Source organism: Myotis daubentonii, chromosome 1, assembly GCF_963259705.1.
Source record: "Myotis daubentonii chromosome 1, mMyoDau2.1, whole genome shotgun sequence".
Classification (NCBI taxonomy): Eukaryota; Metazoa; Chordata; class Mammalia; order Chiroptera; family Vespertilionidae; genus Myotis; species Myotis daubentonii.
The window spans coordinates 208,124,810-208,138,553 of record NC_081840.1 but is presented as its reverse complement, the minus strand read 5'-3'; the positions used below and the strand labels follow the sequence as shown (position 1 = coordinate 208,138,553).

The 13,744-nt window shown below is 45.8% G+C and overlaps 1 protein-coding gene across 1 annotated transcript; it reads left to right on the top strand.

Moving 5' to 3' along the window:
- The first annotated feature begins 1,151 nt into the window (after positions 1 to 1,151).
- Positions 1,152 to 13,138, top strand: UCHL1 (ubiquitin C-terminal hydrolase L1). The gene is made up of 9 exons (XM_059672648.1): positions 1,152 to 1,291; positions 1,408 to 1,419; positions 1,861 to 1,989; positions 4,849 to 4,999; positions 7,314 to 7,399; positions 7,480 to 7,527; positions 8,748 to 8,814; positions 9,692 to 9,750; positions 12,708 to 13,138. Exons 1-9 carry the CDS (start codon positions 1,259 to 1,261, stop codon positions 12,792 to 12,794), a joined length of 672 nt encoding a protein of 223 aa, XP_059528631.1. The 5' UTR covers positions 1,152 to 1,258; the 3' UTR covers positions 12,795 to 13,138.
- The last annotated feature ends 606 nt before the right edge of the window (positions 13,139 to 13,744 follow it).

Here is a 13,744-nt window from a genome sequence, read left to right as displayed (position 1 = left end):
CCTCATGCCTTGGGTTCTGATCTGCAAAACTGCACTATTAAGAGTTTCGTCATTGGACACTAAGAATTAAATGAACTGGCATGCAAAAGATCTGATGCACAATTCAGATTCCCTCCTTCTCTGTCATCTATTTATTAACCTTGGATCCCCCCTAAACAGGAGGTCTGCTCTTTCACCATCATCATTATTTTGTTCTAAGCACATTTTTAAAAAATACCCAACCTTCTTATTTCCGTGGTATTTCTGCAAATCCTACCTCATGCTGAGGTTTAGCTTTCCTGGCACAATTCTTACAGGTTTTTCCTCCCTCTTTTTATTTAACCTCCGGCATATGCTTTTCCTCTCCATCTTTTTAACAGGCTGGTAGGAAAAACAAACCCGACCTGAGATCATTAGAGAACAGGGGTCTCTTTAGTTGCCATTCCCCTTCTTATGCACTGTATTTTATTTTTAACTCAGAATTTTATTTTTCAAAGCCTCCATTCTTTTACAAATATTTTTCCTTTTACATCCTTTCGCCTGGAAATCATATCTGTTTTTTTCCCCTGGATCTAGTTCCTCAAGTCTCCCCCCTCCTGCTTCTCGGTGTGCTTGCTGTATTACCCTCACATCCCCCAGGTTGCTACAGCTTGCACATGACCAAACCATTCCTCCCGGGGAGTAACATGACATCAGCATTACTAATGCAATATCGGTTCTATTCCAGACTATGCTTTATTCTAGTCAGTCAATTAAAGGACGAAATTCGCTACTGGTCTGATTTAACATGGAGGATGAATTGGCTAAGGTCAAATGCAAACTGCTGCGAGATGTGGGAAACATATTTATATTCATATTAAATATGTACCTGTTGAATTTGAGCTTTTTCTCAACGCTTCAGAAGCCCTGAGATTTCAGGTAACTGAAATGGTACAAAGGACGAGTTTCCAGAAACTTCGCAAAAAATTAGGACCGTTCCAGACACTCCGGGAGAGCCCACCTACAAACCCATCCCCACCGCCGCCGCCGCCGGATTATCTCACCAGCGAGTGAGACTGCAAGGTTTGGGGGCCCGGCCGAACCACTCCGCCCTGCGCAGAGGGGGGGTTCGCGTCCGTTTTGCTGAGACCGGCCGTTTCCCCCTCGTTGGTCTTGCCCCGACCCCCCTGCGCAGGCACCCACAGTGCGTCAGGCCGGCGCTTTATAGAGGCGGCCTGGGCGGCTCCGCTCGCTGTTTTTCCTCTTCCCTGGTGACGGGCCTCACCTGTGGTCGGCGAAGATGCAGCTCAAACCCATGGAGATCAACCCCGAGGTGAGCGGCAGGTGCACCGTGGCCCCGGGAGCGCTCGTCTGGGGGTCAGCCCACGCCAGGCAGCCGGATCGCTGGCTGGTTTCATTGTTGTGTTTTCCTTTGCATTTGTCTTTCAGATGCTGAACAAAGTGAGTGGCATCTCGCGTGGCCTCTGCCCCTCCCCCACCAGGAGAGCCGAGCCGAGGCCGAGGCGGAGGCGGAGGCGGAGGCGGAGGCAGGCGCCCACCTGCTCCGGCGGTTTCGCAGTGACTTAGCGGCGCCCTGGGTGCTCCCGAGGAGCCGGGCTGGGCGCGGTCGGGACGCTCTCCCTCGGCCCCTGCATCGGGGGCGGGGTGGGGTGCAGGTGGAGGAAGAGGCTGCCCCCTCCCGCGAGCGCCCGGCCGAGCTCCCGAGGGCGTGGCTGGGGCCGCGGGACCCGGGCTTCGCAGGAGCCACGTGTGGGCCGCGCTTTGTGCTGTGTCATCGCCCTGGCGGGGTGGGGGGCCGGGCGGAGACTCCTCCCAGGCTCGGATGGGAGCGCTGAGGGTGCCCGCCTCCCCGAGCCTGGCCGCCTTGTCTCCTCTCCGTAGGTGCTGGCCCGGCTGGGGGTCGCCGGCCAGTGGCGCTTTGTGGACGTGCTGGGGCTGGAGGAGGACGCGCTGAGCTCGGTGCCGGCGCCCGCCTGCGCGCTGCTGCTGCTGTTCCCACTCACCGCCCAGGTAGGGCGTGGGGCCCGCGGTGCGCGCCTCGCCTCTCCCAAACCAGAAGGCGGCTTTGAGGATAGTATAAGACTCCAGGCTCCTCTTCCCACCTGTCCTGAGCGCCCACACCTGGCAAAACTGCCCTCGTCCTGGGGGGATGGGTGGCGGGAGGAGCCCACACCCTTGGTACCTACTCTTTGGGGCTCCTATTGTAGTAGAGCTTATTGCTCGTCTTCACCCATCCACCATTGCCTCACGTTGGGAAGAGAAGTAATTCCAAATTATTATCCCTCGGGGAAGTAATTCATCCTACTCATAAGTCCTTTGAACCTAGGCTTTTCTGAACCTTCTATGCCAAGGCCTGGCCGGTTGTTTCCCTTTAAAAGGCTGTCACCTTGCTAGTAAATGGAGGGGGATGTGCTTGCCTAAAGCACATGAAAACAATAGGTTCTTTAATTCTCCACTTCCACTGCCTGTGTCCCCCGTGGTCTCCCGGAATTCTCCCCACTCTTCCACCTTCTACAGCATGCACACTTGGGTTTTAGCCTCACCAGTGTGCTTTTGATAAAAAGCTTAATCACTTGTATATGGTTCCTGTATGGGAACCTCCTTCCACCTCTCCTTATCCTCTTTCCTCTCTGACCTTGTGGTTAAATGAAATAGGTGGGCATTAGAGCAGTCTTGGAAATACCTTTTCATTTCCCTTTAGATGGTCTTCTTCCTACAAGTGTGCATGGATATATGTACCTCAAAGACTGAGCATCAGATATAAAAAAGGTAGCTGGGTTAATGGTTGTCTTGCGATGTATGGAATTCCACTAATCTGCATGGTATTGTCTATCTCCTATTGCTGTCACTTGACCCCTGATTTGGGAGTGGTCGAACATTTCCTGTAACAAAACTTGAGGCATTCGCATTTGGGGCATCATTCCAAACACAGAGTGAGTTCAAGCACCAGAAGCATCCTCTGCATAAATTAAGTCCTATGGGAAGTCCCAGGTATTCCTCCTATAAATGGGTAAAACACCCGTATTAAAACTGTTAGGATAATCCCAGGGACATGTTTATTTATTGCCAGCGCTTTTACTTAGGTAAAAACAGAACTGCCAAAAAATTGCACGTCAAATTAACGTCTCTGTTGGCCAAATGAAATGCAACCTCCTGTCTTATTTGAGTCCCTCACAGCTTTCTTGCTAGAGGAACCATGATGACTCGGAGGTTTTGAGCAGCTCTCACACGCCAGGCCTCTGGGAGGCAGTGGCGCAGCATGTTTGTCTTTCAAAAGCCCACCGATCTCCTTTTGCCGGATCAAGTGGTTCTTGTTAGAGCACACTGTGATTAGAACATTTTATGTTTGAAAGAGCTCAAAAATGAGGGTTTTTTTGTTTGTTTGTTTTTTTAGCTCCAGTTCAGTCCGTCAGATTTACTGAGCACCTGTTCTGCAATACAAAACACCTACTGGGCTAAACACTAAAGCAAATGCAAAGAAAAGTTGAGGTTCTGTAGCTTGACTTTCAAACACGGTTAATTTAAAAAGCATTTAATGTTGCCTAAGAGAATATTATTAAATCCTAAATGGACCACTCTAAAATATTAATGTTAAGTGATGATGAATATTTCAATGTGTATCCACGCAAGAGCTCAACCAACCAACCCTAAAGGATGGTGCTCTCCCATTTTAAAATGTTTAATTAACCTAGAAAAGTGAAAAGCCTTAATAGTCAATGAGTAAGTCAATTTAAGGATTTAGTAGATCCATGATGCTAGAACTTCCTACTAGTTGGAGTTAAGTTGATTTTGTGGGGCAACAGATCACATTCCTCTGAGGGTGCCACGAATAAGGCCTGAACTTCAGTGTCATGTACAGTAAGGGAAGGCTACTAGAATTGGAAATATTTTGTCTGAATTACACTGGTTATGGGGAGCAGTGCTTCTGTAGCATCAGCACTCTGCTCTTACCTGAGAAGTCATACCTGTGAGGTCTTTAAAACGTGTCAGTGAAAGGTTCAGACAAGCCCACTGAGTGACTGTGCAAAGAGCTAATGGATGCTTTGGGAAAAACTAGTCTCATTGATTTACTGATCTGTGCCCTCTTCCTCATCTCCCATGCTCATCTCTCCACAAACTGGATAGCTGGCAAGGAAAAACAAGTGTAGGATGAGGAGGAGTTTCTGTGCAATCACAGCCAGCACCCTAAGCCAGTTGTTTTTCCTTCATAAAAAAAAAAAGGGGGGGGAGAGGGAGTCATAAAATTCTTTAAATTGTGCCTTTCAGTTAAGGCTTGTTTTGTTTTTAAAGAGAGGTATACGTGGATAGAACAGAAGTAGAATGTTAAAGAATAGTGGGCTATAAACTGGCTGCTACTCTTGGCTGTTACATTAACCAAAGCTTGATTGGGATGCCCATGTGAAATATAGTCATTGTTGGTGTTAGAGGAAGAAAACTCTTTGGCTCTTTGCATTTCTATTTAATATAATGAACTTGTCTGTTTTTTAACTTCATGACATCATCCATTTCCAGCTAAAAGGCTGCAGTGGTGTCTAGACAAGCCTTGGGCAATGTCCAAGGCCATTACTGCACTGCAGCATCAGGGTGGAGTCTCAGAACCTCTCAGAACAGGGGCTGGTGTGGGCGTGAGGGACAGGCAGGCCATTACCTTGGCGCCGAGTCAGCAGACTTTCTTAAAAGGCCTAAGAGTAAATCTTTCAGGCTTGAGGGCCCTATGGTCTCTGCCGTCGGCCTTGGCTGGCATGTAGCACCAAGGCTCCTGGTCACACATCCTATTTGTGTTTACATTTAGGTGGTAGAACTTACCGTGCTACCATCTGTTCTTTGCGTCTTCATTTTGAGATATTAGCATGTTTTTTACATTTACAGCATGAGAACTTCAGGAAAAAACAGATTGAAGAACTTAAGGGACAAGAAGTCAGCCCTAAAGTGTACTTCATGAAGCAGACCATCGGGAACTCCTGTGGCACCATTGGACTTATACATGCAGTGGCCAATAACCAAGACAAACTGGAATTTGGTAAGTGTGAGTGTTGAGGCCAGTCATCCGCTAGTTGACCTCTAGTTAACCGTCAGTCTTCACTCCAGAATCCCCAATGGTCTATTCAGCAAACACATTGCCTTAAACATTTTGAAACCTACTTATCCAGATATAATCTGTGGGTGAATTCTTGTTTCTCTCTTTCAAGGGAAGGAAACTCATTTTCTAAGAAGCATAGTTTGGCTTCTTCCACCTGGAGAGGAAAAGGGAGTGATTCAGTTGTTGTTTTTAAAATATATTTTTATTGACTTTTTACAGAGAGGAAGGGAGAGGGATAGAGAGTTAGAAACATCAATGGGAGCGAAACATCAATCAGCTGCCTCTTGCACACTCCCTACTGGGGATGTGCCCGCAACCAAGGTACATGTCCTTGACTGGAATCGAACCTGGGACCTTTCAGTCTGCAGGCCGACGCTCTATCCACTGAGCCAAACCAGCTCGGGCAGTGATTCAGTTTTGTACTGTTGCTCTGCCTATGCTCTTCATTTGTACAGAGCTTGGGTGAGCGGCAGGTGAAGGATAAAGAACACTTGAGGGCCAACTGTTATTGTAATTGCCCTGTGTTTCCGTCTCAGTGATTCTGAAGAATTAGAGATGTTAAGCGCTGAAACTAACAGTTAGGGCCTGTCTTTAAAGGTACCGTGTTTCATAAGCAACAGGAGAGAACCAGAACAGCTTAGAGCAGCGGTCACCAACCAGTGGACCACTGGTGTTCCGTGAGGTCTGAAAGGTTGGCGACCGCTGGCTTAGAGCAGCTGGGTGACGGTTCCCGCAGAGAGGCCCAGCAGCAGGCCGCACCTTTGAAAGGATTCAGCTGTGAACAAAGTCAGGTCAGGGGCTTTAGCCCACCTTCCACGGATGCTGTGGAGGATGTGGAAGAAATGAGTGGGGCTCAGCCCTTAAGCTTGTCAGAGGCACAATTAGTAGCACTAGAATGTGTTAAAATACAAGGTTATTATGTCTGCTTTAGGCCAAGAGTCAGCAAACTTTCTTAAAAGGCCTGAGAGTAAATCTTCCAGGCTCGAGGGCCCTATGGTCTCTGCCCTTGTGCAAAAATCAGCCATCGATATGAGGTGAACCGGTGGATGTGGCTGTGTTCCACCAGAACTTTATTTACAAAAATAGATAGCAATCTGATTTCGACAACAGGTGGGTGGTTAAGAACGGAATAATTTCAACTAATAGTCCACACTGTTGCTTAGAGCAGGTCAAATACTTCTTTTTCAAGGAAAGTGTGGCCAAGACTATATAATACTGATAACTTTTGCAGTTAAAAATAAAATTAAAAAATCACCTGCCTGGCCGTAAACATCCAGATCTTCTAGAAGTTGCTTTTACAAATATTAACTTGATCGAGCTGTATTAGACAGTTGCAGCTTGATCCTTTCTACTTCTGCAGTGGGTCTCACTTTATTTTGACTGCTGTGTTCTTGAGATTAGCAAACACCGTAATTTTTTGTAACCGTGGTCATGATGGTGTTAAAGGCTTAATCTGAATCACAGCCCTTCTCGTAAAGGTAAGAGGATTTCTATCACTTCCAAATTTTGAATAGTACCAATTTAATATGTTTACTTTTTTAAAGTTTGGAGCTGAAAGTTCAAGTTGAGGTCTTTTTGAAATTTGAAGTTTTTCTTGGTCTGGCTGGGTAGTCAGTGTCTCCCAGACTTAGCCACACTGAGCACTGACGAAACACTTAGGTTAGTCATCAATTGTCGGCTCCATCTAGGCCGGACTGTTTGGCTTTTTACATTTCTATTTAAAAGACCCTTAGGTTAATGACTATCCTGGATATCTGTATTGCTTATCTTGCATTGTCTACCCTGAAAGAAAAATCTTGGTTGAGAACTGGTTTATTAGATTAGATTGTTATTGTTACATCATGTATGCAGTTCACATTAATTGTGCATTGCCAGGGGCTGTAGATAGGGCAGTAGATAAGACAGTTTCATTTTATGGCACTCAAAAGCTCACAGATATGTGTTACCAATGGATAAGTGCTGTAACAAAGTGATAAGAGATGGGCAGATAATATGAGATGGGAGGGGAAGGGACTTGGGGAGCAGAGGAAAGCTTGGGACATGAGGAATGGAGAGTTCTCAGGCCGAATGCAGTGACGGCGGCGTGGTGGGCAAGAGTCTGGGGCCGACGGTACAACCCATCCACATCCTTAGAGGCCACAGTAAAAACTCAGGTCGCTAAACATGACTGGCTGCAATAGCTTAAATCACCAATAAATGTGCACTCATTTGCATTATTTTATCTATACTAATATTTGTATTCTTTTTTTTAAAGAGGATGGGTCAGTCCTGAAACAGTTTCTTTCTGAAACGGAGAAGTTGTCCCCTGAAGACAGAGCAAAATGCTTTGAAAAGAATGAGGTAGGAAGAGAACTTCCAGAGCATCACTTTTTCAGTAACGCTGGAAGGTTTTGTGCTAAGGGTTCTCTCTTTGTCGGCAGGCCATTCAGACAGCCCATGACGCTGTGGCCCAGGAAGGCCAGTGCCGGGTAAGTGCAAATACAAGTCAGAGCCAGGCTGCCCAGGTGCCACCTGTGTTTTCCCTAAAATATGTGTAGTGACCTCTTACTGGGACACAGCAAATGTTGTTTTCCACCCAAGGCCAGTTAACACCGAAAAATCCTACTGGCACCCTGCTTTGAACCAGACCTGCTTATAAGAAATGGCTCTCAGAAATCTAATTGGCGGTTGGCATTTCCTTGAGTAAATGCAGGCTGATAGTATTTCGTTTACATCCGAATGAGTAACACCCAACCTAGTAATTGAGCACTTCAGATATTATTCTCACAGACGGTTGGGTATAGTAAGATACACAAACAAGGACTGACAATTTCCAGAAGGCTCATGTACCATTAATCTGCACAGTGCCTTCTAGTCAAATGTTAAATAGGTTTAAGGCAGCTACACTGCCTCTGTGATGAGAGTTTGCTCTGGCACTTTCTCGTCTTGACCTTGGATGAGATACTTATCCCGTAAGCCTTAATTTTCTCTTCAGTAAAAATCAAGTCAGTTCTGAGAACTACAGTCTATCTACTTTACTGCGCTTAGATTAGAACCCAATATTTAGGAAATACATAAATGTTACCTATAATAACTTTAAAAATACACAAGCAAGCCTGGCCTCTGTGGCTCAGTGTTTGAGCGTTGACCTATGAACCAGGAGGTCAGGGCTTGATTCCTGGTCAGGGCACATGCCTGGGTTGCGGGCTCGATTCTCAGTAGGGGAGTGCAGGAGGCAGTTGATCAATGATTCTCTCTCATCATTAATGTTTCTATCTCTCCCTCTCCCTTCCTCCCTGAAATCAATAAAAAACATTAAAATTAGAAAAAAATATATACATACATACACAAGCAGATGGTTCAAGCGTATTATATTTATTACATATTACATTTTTTAAGTTTTTTTTTAATCCTCACCCGAGGATATTTTCCCATTTATTTTTAGAGAGAGGGAAAGACAGAGAAATATCGATGTGAGAGAAACACATCGATTGGTTGCCTCCTGTATGAGCCCCAACCAGGGCCAAGTAGAGCCTGCAACCGAGGTTCGTGCCCTTGACTGGAATCGAACCTGGGACCCTTCAGTCCGCAGTCCGATGCTCTATCCACTGGCCCAAATTGGCTAGGGCTACATTATATTTATTTTTAAGAAATTACGTTCTGCTTTATAAAATACTCATTTGCAAAAAAATTTCTTGGCTCTTTTCAGGTAGATGACAAAGTGAACTTTCATTTTATTCTGTTTAACAACGTGGATGGCCACCTCTATGAACTTGGTACGTTTCACTCCATTTTTGGAATTTAATGCAGTTTCATTCTTTCATACTTATTTCCTTTTACAGTATTGACATGTAACTTTATAGCACTTTCGTATATCATTGTTTATGAAGCCAAGAACAGCGGTATTCTCGTGGGGGAACTTAACCCTTTGTGCTGCCCAGTCCTTCCCTTTGGGCAACTCACCTGCCAAATGATGGCTTTAGTCAGACCAGTAAGGAGACCAGTCCAGCACCAGTGGAGGCGAGAGTTCAGTTTTTTCTTCTCACTTTTCCGCTGCAGCACTGTCAGCATAGGATCTCTGGCATCATTCTTTTCAGACAGAGAATACTTTGGGGAAAAGATAAACGCCTAAGTATGACCTTGTTAGTGTAAATGGATTTGTACATGTTGGGGTAATGTCTGTTCACTGGTATATGGCAACAAGAAAGATTATCCATCTGGTAAAAGTCGTCCTCCTTGTATGAATGGAGAAAGCTGTGTGGTCTCAAGTCCAGACACTGCCTCTGAGTAGATAGCTCATCGGCAGTCATTGAGGGACACATCTCAAGGGGCCCTGCCTGCCTCCACCTTCCTGCACCTTAGAGCTTGAACCTGCCTTTTGCTCTGGGGTCCTTCCCAGGGGATGGGGCACAAGTCCTTCAGCTAGGGTGGCTGGATTGGGCTATGATCTTGTTACTTTTGGTGAGAATTGCCTGGGATGGATTATCTACGAGCACTTGAACCTCATTGCCGGCATGTTGCTTTATAACTAGGCTTCCTTTGTGGGAGTGGCAATGGTATTTGGAAGAATCTAAAACCTCCCTTTAGGCTGGACAAGCCCAGTAGCCAGAAAATGTGCATAGAAAATTGACACGCCTGGCTTTTTCGTTGTAGATGGGCGAATGCCTTTTCCGGTGAACCACGGCACCAGTGCAGAGGACTCCCTGCTGCAGGTGAGCTTTGGAATCCATCCCCATTGAGGCCCACGTCTCTTTAGCCAACTGTCTGTTCTAAAGTGCCAACACTTTTTCAATACAACCAGCAGCAATCACTTGAGTTAATAGCATTCTTTGGGGCTTAGAGATCATTTTAGTAATCCTCCCTACCTTATTGTACAGCAAGTGGTTTTAACCAGGATCCTTCAGAGCAGCCCTGACTAATCTGTGTCGTGTGCCGTCTCTAGCCCACAGTGAGAAGTAGCCTGAAAGCCAGGGCTCTGCCTCTTTGTGGGATTAAGGTGACCATTGTCCTCTTGTCAGATTACATCATAGCTAACGACTCGTGGAACAGCAACCTGAGCCTTTCCTCATCCGTCCTGGGCTGCTGGATTTGGGTCAGTTTTGTAGGTAGTTATTATGGATTCTGGTTAGGCAGTTAATTTCAGGAGCATTTTCTTCCCACTTGGTCCGCTCTTAATAGGATGAGAGAAGTAGATTCAAAACATGCCTGACAAGAACTTTAAGATCCAGGATCACAGTGTAACCATCCCCGAACAAGTGACCGCAGAAACCTCTTAGTTCTGGACCAGAGCTGGGAGGCTACTCTAGGCCTCTTCACCCTGAAAACGAGTCTCCACCAGTTGAATCAGTTTGCTGTTATAAGGGACATTATTTAATTGTGATTAAATAAAAATGCTACTGCATTTCTATTACGACTGCATTTGTAATACAGCTAGGTTTGTGGGGTTTTTTTTAGCACTTGCTGTGTGCAGACTGGGGGTTGACAAACTTTTTCAGACAGAAGATGTTTTACCTTTGGGTGGCATATGGCCCATTGCATATATTCAATTCTGCTGTTTCAGCTCCAGAGCAGCCCGTAGACAATGGGTAAATGAATGTGTGTGGCTATTGCCCTGAAACTTGAGTCACAAAAACAGGCAGCAGGCTGGATTTGGTGCCCAGGCTGCAGGTTGCTGACCCCTGACCTAGGTGCTTCTTCTAACTAACTTAGAGCTTTTATGGAATCCTTCTAAGGAGACTGGGAGGCAGGTGTTAATTTTCCACATTTCACAGATGAAGAAACGGAGGTGCAGCGGTTAAGTGATGCCCAAGGTCAATGACTTACATGGCAGAGCCATGGCTCCAATCTTTACAGCCTGTCTCTAGCGTCTGTACTAGTCACTGTACAACACTGCCTTTCTAAGCAACAGACCTGTCTTTGGACCATCATAGACCTGACAACTTGGAGGTGCTAGTGGGCCAAATGAAGCCACTCTAGGAGGGAGGGGCACTTGCTCCAGTTTGATGATATTCACACCTGAGATCAGTGGGAGCTAATCTTGGATTTACAGGGGTATGAGAATAGTAATAGAATGAGAACTAGACCTAGAGAAGCAGGATTGGGGAGATTTGCATGAGAGAGTCAGCATTTACTTATGGGGGAGAGTAAGAACAGAGGCACGATTTCTGCTCATGACCCACTTGGGGGAAATCTCCAAATAAAGCTCTGAGGTCTATTCTGACTCATAGCTAACACTATCCTAATACCATGAAATGCACCCCCTCATGAGATACCTATGACTGTTATGTGAGTAGAATTTATGGGGTGGGGGGGAAGGTAAAACCTTACTGTTCAAAAAAAAACACCCGGTTCTAATTAGAATATCATTTAAAAGTAAATGAATGTAAACTAGCATCTTAATTAGTGAAAATTCTTGAGTGAGGCTGGTTGTATATGATTAAAGATGTTTTAGGATTTCCAAACGTCACACAAAATTTACTTAAGCCGATGAGAAAATACATAAACTTAACCCAAGCATTCTAAACTTCAATGACTTAGATCCCAACTCATTGTATATATTGGAGAGAATTGTTTATTCTCCCTTTAGAGGCCCACACTTAATATTAGTTAACACTGTAGTAATACTTCTGCGATATTGCAGGTTTGGTTTTCCTCTATGATAAAGAAAATACAGTGTCCCAATAAAGCAGCTTGCAATCTTTTTGCTGGTGGAGGGTCTTGTCTTCAGTTTAGAAGTAACACATCACTTGTCTATACCTGGAATACCCAGTATGGAAACTTTTGAAGATAACAGTTAAACAAAAAACAAATCTGGAGCCGTGACCAATGTGACTCAGCTGGGCATTGTCCTGTGCACCCAAAGTTTGCCAGTTCAGTTCCCGGTCAGGGCACATGCCTTGTGGGCTCGATCCCCCATAGGTGATGTGCAAGAGGCAGCTGATGGGTCTTCCACTCTCACATCGAGAGTGCTCAGTAAAGCAAAATGGAATAATCAATTTTCTGTTATCAGTCTTTGTGATCTAGGTCTTAGAATTAGTAACACATCACTTGTTTATGCCTGGAACACCAGGTATGTAAACTTTAAAGGCTCTTTTGTATAATGTTTACTTGGAAGAAATTTGTCTTTACTCTGGGAATTTCAGAATTAGAACTTTTATGTTTTGTTGTCAAAACCAGGCACAAGGTGGGAGAAAAAGGGCATTTGGTGGGAGTAACAAAGGGGTCCAAGCTTCTGAAATCAGATCTGTGGTGCAAGTCTTTCCTATCACCTGATTTTTTTCTCTTGTCTCAAGCCCTGGGTTTTTTATTTTTGTTTTATAATATATTTTTATTGATTTCAGAGAGGAAGGGAGAGGGAGAGAGAGATTGAAACATAAATGAGAGAGAATCATTGATCGGCTGCCTCCTGCATGCCCCACACAGGGGATCGAGCCTGCAACCTGGGCGTGGTGCCCTGACCGGAATTGAACTGTGACCTCCTGATTCATAGGTTGACGCTCAACCACTGAGCCACGCCAGCCCGGCAAGCCTGGGTTTTTCAGTTTAATGTGAAGTTTACAGTTGGCCATGGTGAACTTTGAGCATTTATAGGCCTTCCTGGTACTTTCCCTTTGAAAGGTTCATTTTGAGCTGTTGCTATTTGTGCGTTAATGAGATTCCTCCTTTTCAGGATGCCGCCAAGGTCTGCAGAGAATTCACTGAGCGTGAGCAAGGGGAAGTCCGCTTTTCTGCCGTGGCCCTCTGCAAGGCCACCTAAAGCCCTGTGGGAAGGAACTAGCTCTTCTCCCCTCTTCCCTTCACTATCGAAATACATCCCTACCAATGTAGTCTTAAAATGCTTGTGTTGTAGATGACAGCTGTTCTCCTTTGGTTCTGTAGCTGTACTCCCTTGATCACATCCAAGCGCTAGCAGAGTTCACTGTCTATTGAGCAGTTTGATGTAAGCTTCAGATGGCGAAGCATTTCCCCTATTATATGTCTTGTTCCTCAATATCTAATGCTTTAAATGGCTACTTTGGTTTGTGTCTGTAAGGGCCTTGGATGTGGTTTCAATTGTTTGTCCTTATAAAGAATAAAACTTTTCTGCTGAAAAAGAGAGAAGCCTAACCTGGTTTTTATTCTCTTTTGCCTTCCCCTCATTATATCTGAAATTACTTGCATAGTAATAGTAGAGGTATATATCTTCCATATAAATAACTCATTCAGTGTAGGTAAGAAAGTTATAAAAATACTAGAGGTTAGGGTCCCTAGGCCTGGCCAGCAATCAGGGCTGATCGGGGCCTTCCAGCTGCCAGCTGGGGCCTTCCTTTGTTCTGTATCGCCCCCTGGTGGCCAGCACACGTCATAGCGAGCGAGCGAACTCCCAAGGGGACACTTTGCATATTAGCCTTTTATATATATAGGCTAGAGGCCTGGTGCACGAAATTCGTGCAGCTGGGGGGGGGGGGCAGGGTTCCCTCAGCCCGGCCTGCAACAACACCAGCGTTCTGCACCCCGGCTGTCCTCTGGCCAGAGGCCCATCCGCCCTCCCTCCCTCCCTCCGCAGGCCAGAGTACACGGACACCTGAGGGCAGATCCAGCTGTGCTGCTCTGCTGCCAGCGGCCGCTCCTCCCCAGCAGGGCTGACAGGATCAGTCATTGCAGCAGCGGGACTGAGGGGACTGGGCGCCGCCATCTTGTGCCTATGGGTGCCACCATCTTTGTGAC